This window comes from Bombyx mandarina, chromosome 25 (assembly GCF_030267445.1).
Source record: "Bombyx mandarina strain Sakado chromosome 25, ASM3026744v2".
Classification (NCBI taxonomy): domain Eukaryota; kingdom Metazoa; phylum Arthropoda; class Insecta; order Lepidoptera; family Bombycidae; genus Bombyx; species Bombyx mandarina.
The window spans coordinates 9900958-9915621 of record NC_143231.1 but is presented as its reverse complement, the minus strand read 5'-3'; the positions used below and the strand labels follow the sequence as shown (position 1 = coordinate 9915621).

The window sequence follows — 14664 nt, the reverse complement described above, 5'->3', positions numbered from 1 at the left end:
CTTTTACTTTTGATGTGCGGTGTCATTCTGAATTATATTTTCTCTTATACAAGTCAACACAATGTTTTCAAGTATTTAATTTACGTTTTAATTAATTGCTATAGCCGCTAGTCCACCCTATCAATAACAATATTCCCTGACTTTTATGTTAGGAAAACCTGTGTTACAAAAGTCAGTAGGTATACAACAGCACGACGAACCCTACTCGGCTAACCCATGCATCAGCTCGCTGAGTTTCTCGCTACACCTTCTCAGCGGGATGCGATTCCGATCCGGTAGTAGATTCATTCGCGAAGCAGCTGCTTTTGAGTTGTTAGGTCTCCTTCGGAGGCACTCGGGTAGCTGTTAGCAAATCCCACCCCTCCTGGCTGAGCCTTTGCTCGCCCACGTGTCCTGGTGAAACTGGAAAGGCCTCCGGGCTATTAGTAATCCTTCAATCTTAAAAAAAAAAAGATTCTATTCAAATAATCATTTATTGTCATTTGTTAAATTGGGTAGAAGATACACTTGTCTTATGATAATGGTTGGTTTACAGATTTATATGCTCGCGTATACGAAGAGTTGCTAGCGATACCGGTGATCAAAGGTCGTAAAACAGAGAAGGAGAAGTTTGCTGGCGGCGACTACACCACCACGGTCGAAGCCTACGTACCGGCCAGCGGCAGAGGCGTTCAGGTTGGAGTAATTTACTGTCTTTGAATAATTACTTGACATTGCCCGTAGGCATGAACACTGTTTACTACTGCTACTACTACTGCTACTACTACTACTACTACTACTACTACTACATTTTGTATTTCTAACTATTCTAGTAACCTCGAGGGGTTATTCTAGATTCACCGAACTAGTAGGTGAGTTCACGGGGCTCAGACCGGGAGTGTTGCTAACACTAACCCTGGCAAGAGCAGTGCTTCACAGAATCTACTATCGTATCGGAAACGCGACCCACTGAGAAGATCTGACGAGAAATTCAGTGGGCTCTGTGTTTATGGGTTAATTTACTCGTCGAGCCCTTCTCGCAAGCGACAGGTTTGACGAGGACGGTGACCAGTGCTTGAGGTACCTAAAAGCACCGTTAATGGATCGGGAGGATCCGTAATGCGTGCTTAGGGCGACGTCAATTGTTTAACATTCGGTCCGCAGGATCGGGAATGTAGTTACCGGCGGCCACGATGAGAGGGTTCTCGTGTCGTGCCGCTTTATCGAAGTGGCAAAATTATAAGCCTTACTTTATAGACAGACGAACAAAATACAACCTATTTCATTTCATGGACGTCAGCAATGCTGGGGACAGCTAAGCAGTTGACTAGAATTAGTTAATTTATGAACCATGTAAATAGATTCACGTCTTCTTCTACTTTATTCTTTGGCTCCGGCACGGTCTGTGCATTAGCCAGTGTCAAGTAATAAGATTTTTAAAATTTACCGTTTTAATTATTTACAGTTTTTGAATAATAAAAAACGAAGGAAACTAATCGAGACATAACATAAATGATTAAAAACGAATTAAATTTACAAATGAGATGATGAGATGATATGAAATATAATCTCAGTAAAATGGTGGTCATTTACTGAGACTTTTTCCGTGGACTTTTTGGAGGATTCTGAGAAGCTATGTGCAGCGCTTTGTTTTATTTTCTCACAACTGCGCACTTTCACAGATACTAAACAGTTAATAAACCATCGTTATTACACATTTAAACCTGTAGAAACATTAAATAGACAAAATAAAACAAATCACACAACTTCACTCTTCGCGATCCCGCCAAAAAGTCCATACAGATCCATTTATTTTTATTTTATATTCATCGTAGGGAGCGACGAGTCATCACCTAGGTCAAAACTTTTCTAAGATGTTCGAGATTGTATACGACGATGCCGAAACTCTGGAGAAGAATTACGTCTATCAGAATTCGTGGGGCATCACAACTAGAACTATTGGTATGTTAGAAAATTGAATGGATGATACATTGTCTTTTAGGTTGTTCAGGAATGGATCACCGAAATTATTCACAAATGCAACATAACATCCTTTTTTTTTACATTTACCTTAAAAACTTTTATTGAAATGTTTGTATGGTTGTTTTATGTTCTACAATTTAAGAAAAAAAGATATTCGTGCCCTCTATAGTATCTATTTGTTCAGTTCTTACGTCATTCCATAACGCGACGTTTCGTCTTTCTAACCATTGCATTATTTAGTTTAATAAAACTAAAAAACAGTAGGCAGCGGCTTGACTCTGCCCCTGGCATTGCTGAAGTCCATGGGCGACGATAACCACTCACCATCAGGTGGGCCGTATGCTCGTCTGCCTACAAGGGCAATAAAAAAAAAAACAAAATGTGTGCAATTCACACGTGGTAGAAGTGAAACCTTCCAAAATTAAAATACAATTATCCTAACGTCTTAAGTATATGTAAAATTTTGTCATTAGTAAATAATTGTAAGGTAGCGCCCTCTGTGAATTGATATTTTAATTTCACGTATAATCCTAAATTAAAATTCACTACAAGAGCTTTCATGCACACGTTAGTATTAAAAAATCTCACAGATGGCGCTGTATTAAATAGTATGTATATTTCTGTCTCACTCTTTGCTGGCCTCATCCTACACATTTTTGTATTTGTGTCTCTTACCTGTCGTTTTTTCCGTTGCATCCGGTTTGAAATCACAACGTTCCTAAAGAAGTTTTCACTTCAAAAAGAACAATTCAACATATTATTCACGAAAAATAATAATATCTTAGGTGTAATGGTGTTGGTTCATGGAGACGACAAGGGCCTAGTGCTGCCCCCTCGCGTCGCCGAGATACAGGCCGTGGTGGTGCCGTGCGGCATCACGGCGTCCAGCTCGGCGGACGAGCGCCAGGCGCTGATGGACTCCTGCAAGGCGCTAGTCGACGACCTGCTCGCCGCCGGACTCAGGGCCGAAGGCGATTACAGGGATAACTATTCGCCTGGCTGGAAGTTTAACCACTGGGAGTTGAAGGTCATTATTGTTTGTTCTACTAATTCCGTTTTTTTTTTGCTTATATTAGTGGACGAGCTCACAGCCCACCTGGTGTTAAGTGGTTACTGGACCCCATAGACGTCTACAACGTAAATGCGCCACCCGTCTTGATATATAAGTTCTAAGATCTCAGTATGACGTTAAATACATTAATACTCAGTTAAATACTTTTTATTAAAAATAGTTTGCCGACTCAACCTGTTTTGTTAATGTATAGCGAAAATAAAACGTGGCACGAAACTACGTTTAATGTATAATAATAATAATGCATGCATAATAATACATAACTTGAAATATTAATATTTATTTAATACTGGTGGTAGGACCTCTTGTGAGTCCGTGCGGGAAGGTACCACCACCCTGCCTATTTCTGCCGTGAAGCAGTAATGCGTTTCGGTTTTAAGGGTAGGGCAGCCGTTGTAACTATATTGAGACCTTAGAACTTGCATCTCAAGGTGGGTGGCGCATTTACGTTGTAGATCTCTATGGGCTCCAGTAACCACTTAACACCAGGTGGGCTGTGAGCTCGTCCACACATATAAGCAATAAAAAAAAATTAAATTCTGAAAAATAATTACAACTTAAAATTCGTTGAAACTTCATCTACATCACGGAGAGAGAATAATATATTCGAGTTCTATGTATTGAATTAAAACATTTCACTTTTTCTCCAGGGGGTTCCAGTAAGAGTTGAATTAGGTCCCAAGGATATAGCAAAGGGTACAGTTGTAGCAGTACAGCGTCTCACCGGTGATAAGATGGTCTTCAAACGTGATTCTGTTGCAAAAGACATTGTTGAACTCCTTGATAAAACACATGCGCAAATGTTTGAAAGGTAAGTTCAACTTGAAAGATCTTTCGATATATATGTTTCCTAAAAAATACTCGCCCTAACTTATTTACCTACTGGTGTCAAGACGTGCAGTTAAGAGTTCGCCAAATCTAATATTGCCGATTTCGGCCACCAAGTATTTGTGAGTTCCGGTTTGATTTAGAGGGCTATTCTGATGTAATGGAGATTTAGGCTTCATGTTTCAAGTCAAATCTGGCTGTTATAAACCTAATTGTATTTTTCATTATTTAAAAATACATTTTCATTTAAAATTTATTAACTGTTTTAATTCAGGGCAACGAAAGATCGAGATGCTCGGTTATCATCTGTTACTAAATGGGAAGATTTCACAGCTGCTCTTGAAGAAAAACACATTTTACTTGCACCATTTTGTGGAGAGATATCGTGTGAAGATAACATTAAGAACGACAGTGCAAGGTATTTTGAAACATATTAAAAATACTTTTACGTCATTGATTCGAACGATAGTAAATTCTATTGTATACATTTAATTCAAACATTTCTTAGATGTTAGTATTATTAACATGAATACCAATTCAAAAGAGATTTAGAGCACATGTTAAATGAACTCAGATCTTGATTTTTGTTACTATCTCCCATTTTTATAAAAATAGCATTTATGTTGTCATAGTGTATAGTATTTCCATTTATTAAGTTTTTTTTTATAACAGGACAGAAGACGACCCTAACGTTGATGTCAAGGCACCAGCCATGGGTGCGAAATCACTGTGCATACCATTTGAACCTCCAAGACAATTGTCTGAATCTGACCGCTGCATACACCCGGCTTGTAAAAATAAGCCCAAGTTCATTACGTTATTTGGAAGAAGTTACTGAATATAACAGTGGCATTTATCAATCATTGTTAAGTAAAGTGTTTCACAAAAAGGATAAAATATAATTTATTTCAATATGGCACTGTATTATTTATATATAATCCTTTTATATAGATAGAAAACTGGCAAGGCAAGTGAACAATGCAACACAAACAAGGGACTTTATTTACAGGTTTCTTCTATTTTACGAGTTACTACAGTAAACAACAGTAGATTAAGTTTGCAAACCAGAAATTCATTACTTCACATTGTCATCTAATATAGGCAGAGTAGTGATATCCAGTGTGTTGCTACACTCAAGATATGTACAAATATAAACATATGACATTTTACAAACCATGTTTTGGGGATCTGATTTTTTTAGAATTGACAATAATTATCACTAAACCTACTAAGGGTCGATTCGACCAAACAAGAGTAAATCTTATTCTTAGTATAAATTTAAGTTTGGTCGAATCCACCCTAAGTAATCTTAATGTACATAGAGAATAAAACCAAAGGTCATAAGAATAAGAAATGAAGAATTGTGGCTTTATTTTGTATGACGATGCCCTGCATATGTCCCTGCTTATGGCATTCTGCTGCACTCATTTCAGGGATCTCCCACTGTGACACCATCCTGCGGGTCTTGTGCCACCCCCAATTCCTTGCATGACAAGGCCTATGGATTGGTTATCCAAAGAAAGCTATCCAAATCTGCCTATTTAACAAATTAAAAACTGTACAGGCTAATGTACTTTACTTCCTACATTATTTATTATTATTATACATTAATAAGGTAGAAGTAATTTAAAGAGATAAGAAGATTTAAACAAGCTAAGTGTTGAGAAAGTAATGGAGGTCAGTCGTATATCTCAATCACCAAATTAATGCCTAAATGACTTTTTCTCATGTAAAATAAAAAACTTGTGTTAAAGTTCAATGGGGTTGGCAACTGTCAAAGTGGCGCTGGTGTGCATTGTTCCCATAACATTCAATATTTGTATTGGAATTTTTGATTAAAAATTATTTTAAGCACAATGACGCGTTGTTTTGTACCAATATGCTCAGAAATTGGAGTACATCAATTCCCGAAGGACAAGAAAATTGGAAGACTGTGGTTAAAGGCCATTTGACGCGAAAAAAGTATTCACACAAAAAGTTCGAGGTTATGTCGTAAACACTTTGTGAAATCTGACTATGAAAACATTAGTAAATACACAGGTATGCTTCTTTCTGTATATATAATGCATGACTAGGTGTAGCAAACATCATTGTTCTCTTATTAAAAAAATCCAATAATAATTAGTTAGGCACACTATTAGTTGCTAACATATTTTGCAAGTAGATTTATGCTGTAAGGAACCTTTTAACAAACACAAAATCAGACTGGAGGAAACACATTCCTCATGAGCTGTTGTTCATTATCAGCTGTTACTATTGAAAGTTCTATCTAAATCGCTGCATCCATTGCAATAACAAATATTTTGAAACTATGGTCAGGTTTCCTTGTGATAGTATATTTAAATGTTATTCTTTGTGTTGCAGGTGTCAAACATTAACATAAATATCTGAAGAAAGGTGCTGTACCATCTATATTTTCATGGAATATGAAACCAGTTTCTGAAGAAACAAAAAGTAGAGAAGTTACTTATGTAATTTTAGAGAAGGAATTGTCAATAAAAATAATTAAAAATATTCCTGATTTTTTATTTCGACAAGTGTGTATAGTTATAATACAGATATTTTTCATACAATGCTTCTTTGAAAATATTTTCATAAAAGATATCTAATTTATTTAATATATTATTTATAAAATTATTGTCTTTTTCAACATAAATCACTTTGATGTCCTTGTAGGTGTAAATGACCAAGTTGCAGTATGTTTTGCCTGAGCAGTATAACTGTCCTTGGATTTGATAATAATATGGGCAGGTTTTTTTAGAGACAATATCCCGTTACATTGTTCTAAGTAAGGCACCGTTGATATATTTATTTCATGTTTTCTGCTAGCGTATGGACATTTCACTTCAATTATAGCTTCTTCGTCCAACACACCATCAGGAGATGCAGCAAGATATGGGCGCTCTTGGCTATTGAAAATGCCACATGGCTCCACTAGCAAATCATATATATTAGCATATTTTGCTAGAGCATTTTTTTCATTTTGTTTCAAAATTAAAATTTTGGTCATGTAGCTCTAATCTGAAAAAAGTAAAATAATACATTAGTTGGTAGGTAATGTGTGTAATATGAGCAATTATTTTTGCACATGCTACAAGGAATAAAGTTCCTAAGGTACACAATTTAATATTATTATTATAATAGCTACCGGAAACAGTTTGAGAGAAGTTTTCTAAGTTAAAATAAAACATCAACATTGTACCTTTCGACAAAATCCACTTTTTTTCTTCGTAACGATGTAACACGTTTTCTCAACTCCTCCTTTAATTCTTTAACTATCCAGTTGGAATACATGTTGTAAAACTGTTTAGCACTACTTAGAAAGTAATAAGAACCGTATCAAAGTCACAAAATGCCGAAATATCACGAACGCAAAACACACAAAATGGCGGCTCTCTGTGTCAAGGGAACAAGCTACGCTGGCGACATCTGAGAAAAGCTTTAACCGGCCAACCCATAGACCTATATAGTAGGGACACGACATATTGTTCTATACGTACAATTGCTTATATAAATAGCACCAATTTTGAAGGCACACACATAAACATATATCTATCTCGTTCTTACTCAGCACTTTAACTCGCAGGAAAACAATATAACAGTATTTCAGTGCGTACATAAAATGAAACATGAATATACGTAAATGTCTCCGTCTCCGTCTAATGAGGCCGAAAATCCGCCATGTTTAGCGCGCCAAATGTCATTGTCACGTCAGTTCGGCCGTCTGTTTTGGGTTGTACATTATTTAATGACTTTGATATCGATTTAATATGATTGCTTATATAAAATATCTAATTTTATCATGCTTAAAACATACAAAAATAATAATTAAAACATATTTTATAGGATCTCAAGAAAGTCGATGCCCCAAAACTATTATCTATATATATTTAAATTCATTATGGAGCCCTCATCTGAAACATAAATTATACACTGAATATATTTGAATCCGAAATATCGGACACCGTTTTTCGGTCGGAATCTATTCATCATGACACTAATCATAAATACCTCTTTAAAATATGTCATCAAAACATATTTAGACATTCTGTTTAGATATTTCGGGAAAAAGGCTACCGACAAAATCTCTTCGGAACTATTTAAATAAAATAGTTTTATTCCGCAGTGAGTAAAACACTATTGTAAATTCGTTAAATATTTATTAATTATGTGATATTAGAGAGGAAGTCACAAGGAATGACGTTTGTAATTTCATTAACGAATAAATGTTCTGTAGGTGTTTTTTTTTATCAGGCGGTCTCTTGATAAGTTTAAAATTTGCGTGCGGTGCGGTAGTGCGGTGCACCTTCCTTTAGGTGCGCTGCGGTAGTGTGTTACGGACTTTAGGTCAGCAAAACAATTAAAATAGATTGTAATAGTCTAAGAAAAACACGTACTCAAAATACGATAACATTCAGCATGCTAGAAATGGGCTGATGGCACTGTACTAAGCCATATTTTTATGTTTTGCGGCAAACGACAACTTTATAAAATCAGTGTAGCAAATTTAAAAAATCGTCATATCGTTTACTTGGAAAATTTGAAGCACGAACTCGTCTTAGATTTCACATAATATCTAAATCACATCATCTTTGCACATAACAATATACTTACTTCCTATTAAAGTATAAATTCTACAAATACATTAATACTCAACAATATTTAAAATAAAATAAGCCAAGAACGTTTATCGATAAAACCTACTAACATTAAAATCTTCTGGGCAGCACTAAAGCCGCCATGTTTTGTGGCCAGATAACGTCACAGCATAGACCTATATAGTAGGGACACGACATATTGTTCTATACGTACAATTGCTTATATAAATAGCACCCATTTTGAAGGCACATACATAAACATATATCTATCTCGTTCTTACTCAGCACTTTAACTCGCAGGAAAACAATATAACAGTATTTCAGTGCGTACATAAAATGAAACATGAATATACGTAAATATCTCCGTCTCCGTCTAATGAGGCCGAAAATCCGCCATGCTTAGCGCGCCAAATGTCATTGTCACGTCAGTTCGGCCGTCTGTTTTGGGTTGTACATTATTTATTGACTATGATATCGATTTAATATGATTGATTATATAAAATTTCATAATTTATCATGCTTAAAACATACAAAAATAATTATTAAAACTTATTTTATAGGATCTCAAGAAAGTCGATGTCCTAAAACTATTATCTATATGTATTTAAATTCATTATGGAGCCCTCATCCGAAAAATCCATTTTTCGGTCGGAATTTATTGATCATGACACTAATCATAAATACCACTTTAAAATATGTCATCAGAACATATTTAGACATTCTGTTTAGATATTTCGGGAAAAAGGCTACCGACAAAATCTCTTCGGAACTATTTAAATAAAATAGTTTTATTCCGCAGTGAGTAAAACACTATTGTAAATTTGTTAAATATTTAATAATTAAGTGATTTTAGAGAGGAAGTCACAAGGAATGACGTTTGTAATTAATGAATAAATGTTCTGTAGGTGTTTTTTTTTTCACGCGGTCCCTTGATAAGTTTAAAATTTGAATCACTCTCAAGCGAAAGTGATTCAAATGGTGCGGCGCACCTTCCTTGGGGTGCGCTGCGGTAGTATGTTACGGACTTTAGAGTCAGCAAAACAATTAAAATAGATTGTAATAGTCTAAGAAAAACACGTACTCAAAATACGATAACATTTAGCATGCTGGAAATGGGCTGATGGCTTTGAACTACGCCATATCTTTATGTTTTGCGACAAACGACAACTTTTAAAAATCATCATATCGTTTACTTGGCAAATTGGAAGGACGAACTTGTCTTAAATTTCACCCATCTAAATCATATCATATTTGCACAATTCTACAAATAAATAATACTCAACAATATTTAAAATAAAATGAGCCAAGAACGTTTATCGATAAAACCTGATAACATTGAAATCTTTTGTACAGCACTAAAGCCGCCATGTTTTGTGGCCAGATGACGTCACAGTGGCACGAAATTTTGGTTGACGTTTCATTTCCATAGGTTTCCTACTTCATTGGGCCAACCCCATTGTATAATCACAACTACCCTAATTTTTTAGTTTTTTTTTTTCTTTTTTTATTTATTGCCATTGTAGGCAGACGAACATACGGCCCACCTGATGGTGAGTGGTTACCGTTGCCCATGGACTTCAGCAATGCCAGGGGCAGAGCCAAGCCGCTGCCTACCGCTTAATACTCTCCACAAGCGTCGTTTGAAGTAGTGTTTCACCACTAGAAAGGATGTATGAAAAACTCATGTTAACTCTTTTCTAAATATTATAACAGAAAGAATACAAAATATTTTTAATCATGTAATAATTAAGACTTGCACTAAAAGAAAGGTGCATTACTAAGCTACAAAGAAAAAATCATACGGCACAGCTGCTGTGTAGAGCACTATTTTAATATTATTTAATATCTATAAAGTTTGAAATATGTAATAGTTTTCATGATAATTGCATATTTCAGTTCTTCATATAATTATGTATATGTAATTAAATTAAAAACACTTATGATATATTGAAAGATGTCTAATATAAAACTTTCTGATTTACAAAATATTTAAGAGTCGTTTCTTTTATTAATTAAGATTATAAAAGGTATGATCATACTTTTTCAATGTGAAAAATTAAATTATTCACTTTCTGAATTATAAACATTTGATACTCCCAATTTTTGCAAAGATTCTTGTAATAATTTTATTCTTTTCTTCTTTTCATTCAAAATTTGGACAAACTTTGCATATAATGTTTCTTCAACTGTTGTCTTGATGTCTACAAATTTCTCTATAGTGTTTTTACACTTTTCTAATTCTTCTTCTTGAGCTTTAGTTTTTACTTTATTATTTCTAATTGTTGTTTTTAATTGTTCGTTTTCTTGTAACAAATTATCAATTAAAGTCTCCCTAGTTGTGGGTACATCATCCCAAACTACATTTACTGTACCTTGTATAACTTTTTTTCCTTCAAATCTTTTTTTCCATGTAAATTTTGAAGATGATTTATCTTTAAGTGAACTAAAGTCGTAGTCAAAGTCACTGTTATTTTGTCTAAATGCTCTTTTAACATTTTCGATAAATTCTTCCTCAGAATCATCAGTATACTCTTCTCTATATTTATTTGCTGATTGAATGGAATATTCACCAGACCAACTTGAATTGTCTTTATTGATATAAATATAAAATAGTTCTTCAGGATTCCATCTCCAAAGTACTTTTAAATAAAATGTTTTTTCTTGCACAGTGTGCTTGGTTATAAATATTTCATGTTCCATGACAGAATTACTTAGAGCAAAATCATCAAATAATCGTTTTCTTATTTTCACAGATCCACCGTAAAGACCAGATCACCGATCCACTGTAAATATTAAAGTTTTTTTTTTTTACACTAAACCTGTCCTTATAAATACAATAAATAATGCGGTTTAACCTTTTTTTGGTTTAAGATTACGAAAATAATATTTTCATACGATATGAAAAATTGTTTTTGATTTTATTTGCAGTTTCGTTTTCAAATTATATTATTTTTTATTAAGGGGTTTTATGACCTGGTAACTAAGACTTTTAAGTCATGTCTTATTTTAATTTATATTTTTATTTTTATGAAAAATTATAATATGGAGTGAAATGAAATGAAATGAAATGAAATGAAATGAGATGATATGGTATAAAATGTGATCTCAGTAAAATGGTGGTCATTTACGGAGATTTTTTCAGTGGACTTTTTGGAGGATCGCAGAAGTTATGTCCAGCGACTTTGTTTCATTTTCCCACATATGTGCACTTTCACAGATATTAAACAGTTAATAAACCACCGATATTACACATTTAAACCTTTTTTTTTTTTTTTAGGCCTGAAGAAACACTAAATAGACAAAATAAAACAAATCACACAACTTCACTCCTCGCGTTCCCGCCAAAAGGCTTACAATATTTTGCCAATAAGGCATAGATCGTACACTACAATAAGGCGAAGATAATATTGTTTAATAAATACTGCATTGCATTACATGCATTTCTGTTATAATCTATGAAGTATGAATATATTACCATACATTTTTTAAGGGATTTTATGACCTGGTAACTAAAGGTCAACTTTAGGTCATATCTTATTTTAATTTATATTCCTATCATCTAATTTACATCTTATTAGTCATTTTTCATAAAAGTAAGAATGTTAAAATAAGATATGACTTAAAGGTCTTAGTTACCAGATCATAAAATCCCATAAAAAAAATCAGATACTTGTCGAAAAGTCGAAAATAAATAACCCCTATTAAAAAAGTATGTAAACCTTGTGATTTAATTCAGTACCTACTACTAAAAATGAGCTGCAGTGAAGTTAATGAAGATTCTCATGTGGGCGAAATTGAAGACAACGAAAGGGTAAAATTTTGTTTCGTATATATAAAAAACTACATGTTTTGAAATGTTATTGAATAGAGGGAGAAGTTTCATTAACGTTCATCTGATTTTTAGACGTCAATACGATCAGAATTGGCTTCCTTATCTTTTGAAGAACTTCAACAATTGAAGGAAAAAATTGGAGCTAAAGTCTACAAAGAGGCATTGTTTGGAACTAAAGAAAAAGTAAATGTTCCGCCTAAAGTGTTCAGAAGAGAAAACAAAAACAGACCAAGAGAAATCAGTTCAAAGAAACCAGTGCCAGTAGTTCAGGTTGCACATGTGAAGAAGAAAGAAGTAAGAGACCCAAGGTACTATATGAAGCCCATATAAATAAACCAGCACAATAGAATCGTGTTACTACTTGTATTACTTAAGGAAATCACAGTTCTCCTCCTCGTGTTGTTTCCTCACTGCTGAGTCGTGATCATCATGCTTAGACAGGATTTTATTTTTTATGATGTCTTTCTAGTGTTTCCGATAATTGGCCACGTGAAGGGATTTGTGAAATGGGGTTTCTGTGTGGTGCAGATTTGATCAAACCACCTTGTCATGTTTTTTAGAAATTGTCTTCATTTGCCAGTACTTTGATATAGGAAAAAAACTGGACTTTAAGAGTTAGTTTTGGTTACATGAAGCTGTGAAATAAAACAACCATTATTCTTGTTTTCTTTCACACTGTTTGTATCCAGATAGGGATGTGAGGGTTGAAATTTTAATCCCATTTGAATTGTAACCATCTTATAAAGGTAATGGTTATTTAGGAAAGACATTGTCGCACACAAGGTCAACTCTGACTGGAAGTAGATTAATAAATATGGGAAATTAAGGTTACAAATAAGGCAGAATGTACCAAATATTTTTGTTACAGGTTTGACCCATTATGTGGAGAATTTGATAAGAAGCAATTTTCACAGAATTATGGTTTTCTGTCTGAACTTCGTATGAAAGATATTAAGGCTGCTAGACAAGAACTGAGAGAAACGACAGATCCAGAAAAACAAATAAAATTACGTAGATTATTGCAAAGATTGAATGATCAGCATAAAGCATGCAAAAGAAACAAGTTGGACAGAGAAGTTGCACAAAAGAATAGAGATGATATTGAAAAGCAATTCCGTGAGGGCAAACAGCCACACTTCAAGAACAAATGTAAATACTTGTTACTATATTTATCTTTATTAAAAGTAAAAAGTCGGACATTTATGATTTCAACATTTCAAATTGTAATGGTTTCATTATAGGTTGGCTTCATATGCCAACATTTTAATGTAATGTATTGTATTAATAGTAGAACTAATAATATAAAAAAATATCTTCAATTGCATTATGAGAAATGGAGAATGCAAGGAAAATAAATATCTGATCTACATAAGTCATTTTTACAATGCAAAAAAGGGAGGTTCATATATTTTTAACCATGGCATGTACCAAAAATATATGGCAGTTTTATCATAATGGCTTAGTTTTTTATTTTTTTTTATTGCCTAGATATGTGGACGAGCTCACAGCCCACCTGGTGTTAAGTGGTTACTGGAACCCATAGACATCTACCACGTAAATTCGCCACACACCTTGAGATATAAGTTCTAAGGTCTCAGTATAGTTACAACGGCTGCCCCACCCTTCAAACCGAAACGTATTACTGCTTCACGGCAGAAATAGGCGGGGCGGTGGTACCTACCCGTGTGGGCTCACAAGAGGTCCTACCACCAGTAATGATAAGTATTCATGATAAGTTTGTATAAATTATTCTTACAATAATGAAACCTATTCTCTCCCTTTAGGGAGATATATTTAAGTGACATACAAATCTATTTGTATGTGATTTATATGTATACCAAAATTAACTGTTTTCTTGATTAATTGATTGATTCATTGGCCACGACTAAAATGATTGGTGCCATGTTGTTGTTTTTTATTTATATAACTGTTAAAAAACTAAGACAATTTAGCTACTCATACTTGTATTTCTATAGCTCATCTCATAAATAACATTTGCTTAAATGACAATATGAGACCTAGAAATCAATAAATTTTTTTGGGTTCCTTAATTTTTCAGCTGAACTACGTGTAGAAGCTTTGGTTAAGCAATATGAAAGTCTGAAAAAGGAAGGAACTAGCCGTGTGCAGCGACACTTGAAGCGAAGAGAACAAAAAATGAAGAAACGTTCACATAGAGCACCTGCTAGAGTTAAATAAAGCAAATTAAAAAAATATAGGTATATTTGGTGTTTTCTTTCAATAATTTTGCAGTTTAATTTATTTAAAATAGTTTATAATTTATTAATTTTTTTCAAGAAAATGCTCTAAACACTATTTTTATGTACCTATAGATTTTGATTTATTTAATATTCAAAGTTAAGTTGCAGGTA

General features: G+C 33.9%; 3 protein-coding genes and 1 long non-coding RNA gene across 6 annotated transcripts in view; 2 read left to right on the top strand and 2 right to left on the bottom strand.

Annotated features, from left to right (window-relative positions):
* The window catches only part of GluProRS (Glutamyl-prolyl-tRNA synthetase), a 54276-nt gene extending 49502 nt beyond the window's left edge, over nt 1–4774 (top strand). For all 3 annotated transcript variants that reach the window (XM_089738371.1, XM_089738370.1, XM_089738372.1), the window contains 6 exons: nt 536–675; nt 1815–1941; nt 2748–2989; nt 3685–3845; nt 4137–4280; nt 4535–4774. In XM_089738371.1, the coding sequence (XP_089594497.1) occupies nt 536–675; nt 1815–1941; nt 2748–2989; nt 3685–3845; nt 4137–4280; nt 4535–4700 (980 nt within the window). In that variant the 3' untranslated portion in view covers nt 4701–4774. The remainder of the gene's footprint in view (nt 1–535; nt 676–1814; nt 1942–2747; nt 2990–3684; nt 3846–4136; nt 4281–4534) is intronic.
* A 1593-nt stretch (nt 4775–6367) lies between these two features.
* LOC149499887 (uncharacterized) lies at nt 6368–7837 on the bottom strand. Its single transcript, XR_016325379.1, has 2 exons — nt 7065–7837; nt 6368–6883 (listed from the first exon to the last, which is right to left on the bottom strand). It is a non-coding gene; the product is annotated as an uncharacterized LOC149499887 (long non-coding RNA).
* Nucleotides 7838–10270: 2433 nt separating this feature from the next.
* On the bottom strand, nt 10271–11381 carry LOC114246438 (uncharacterized). Its single transcript, XM_028178950.2, has 2 exons — nt 11316–11381; nt 10271–11243 (listed from the first exon to the last, which is right to left on the bottom strand). Exon 2 carries the CDS (start codon nt 11158–11160, stop codon nt 10522–10524), a length of 639 nt encoding a protein of 212 aa, XP_028034751.2. The 5' UTR covers nt 11161–11243; nt 11316–11381; the 3' UTR covers nt 10271–10521.
* A 721-nt stretch (nt 11382–12102) lies between these two features.
* On the top strand, nt 12103–14516 carry LOC114246440 (ribosomal RNA processing protein 36 homolog). The gene is made up of 4 exons (XM_028178952.2): nt 12103–12271; nt 12365–12600; nt 13161–13441; nt 14352–14516. The coding sequence occupies exons 1-4, from the start codon at nt 12212–12214 to the stop codon at nt 14489–14491; spliced, it is 717 nt and encodes a 238-aa protein (XP_028034753.2). The 5' UTR covers nt 12103–12211; the 3' UTR covers nt 14492–14516.
* The last annotated feature ends 148 nt before the right edge of the window (nt 14517–14664 follow it).

What these genes read in the sequence shown, in the direction of transcription:
- LOC114246440 (XM_028178952.2), top strand. Translation starts at nt 12,212, where the DNA reads ATGAGCTGCAGTGAAGTTAATGAAGATTCTCATGTGGGCGAAATTGAA. An exon ending in AAAGAAGTAAGAGACCCAAG is followed by an intron (nt 12,601 to 13,160) that starts GTACTATATGAA and finishes TTTTTGTTACAG; the next exon opens with GTTTGACCCATTATGTGGAG. An exon ending in GCCACACTTCAAGAACAAAT is followed by an intron (nt 13,442 to 14,351) that starts GTAAATACTTGT and finishes TTAATTTTTCAG; the next exon opens with CTGAACTACGTGTAGAAGCT.
- LOC114246438 (XM_028178950.2), bottom strand. Translation starts at nt 11,160, where the DNA reads ATGGAACATGAAATATTTATAACCAAGCACACTGTGCAAGAAAAAACA.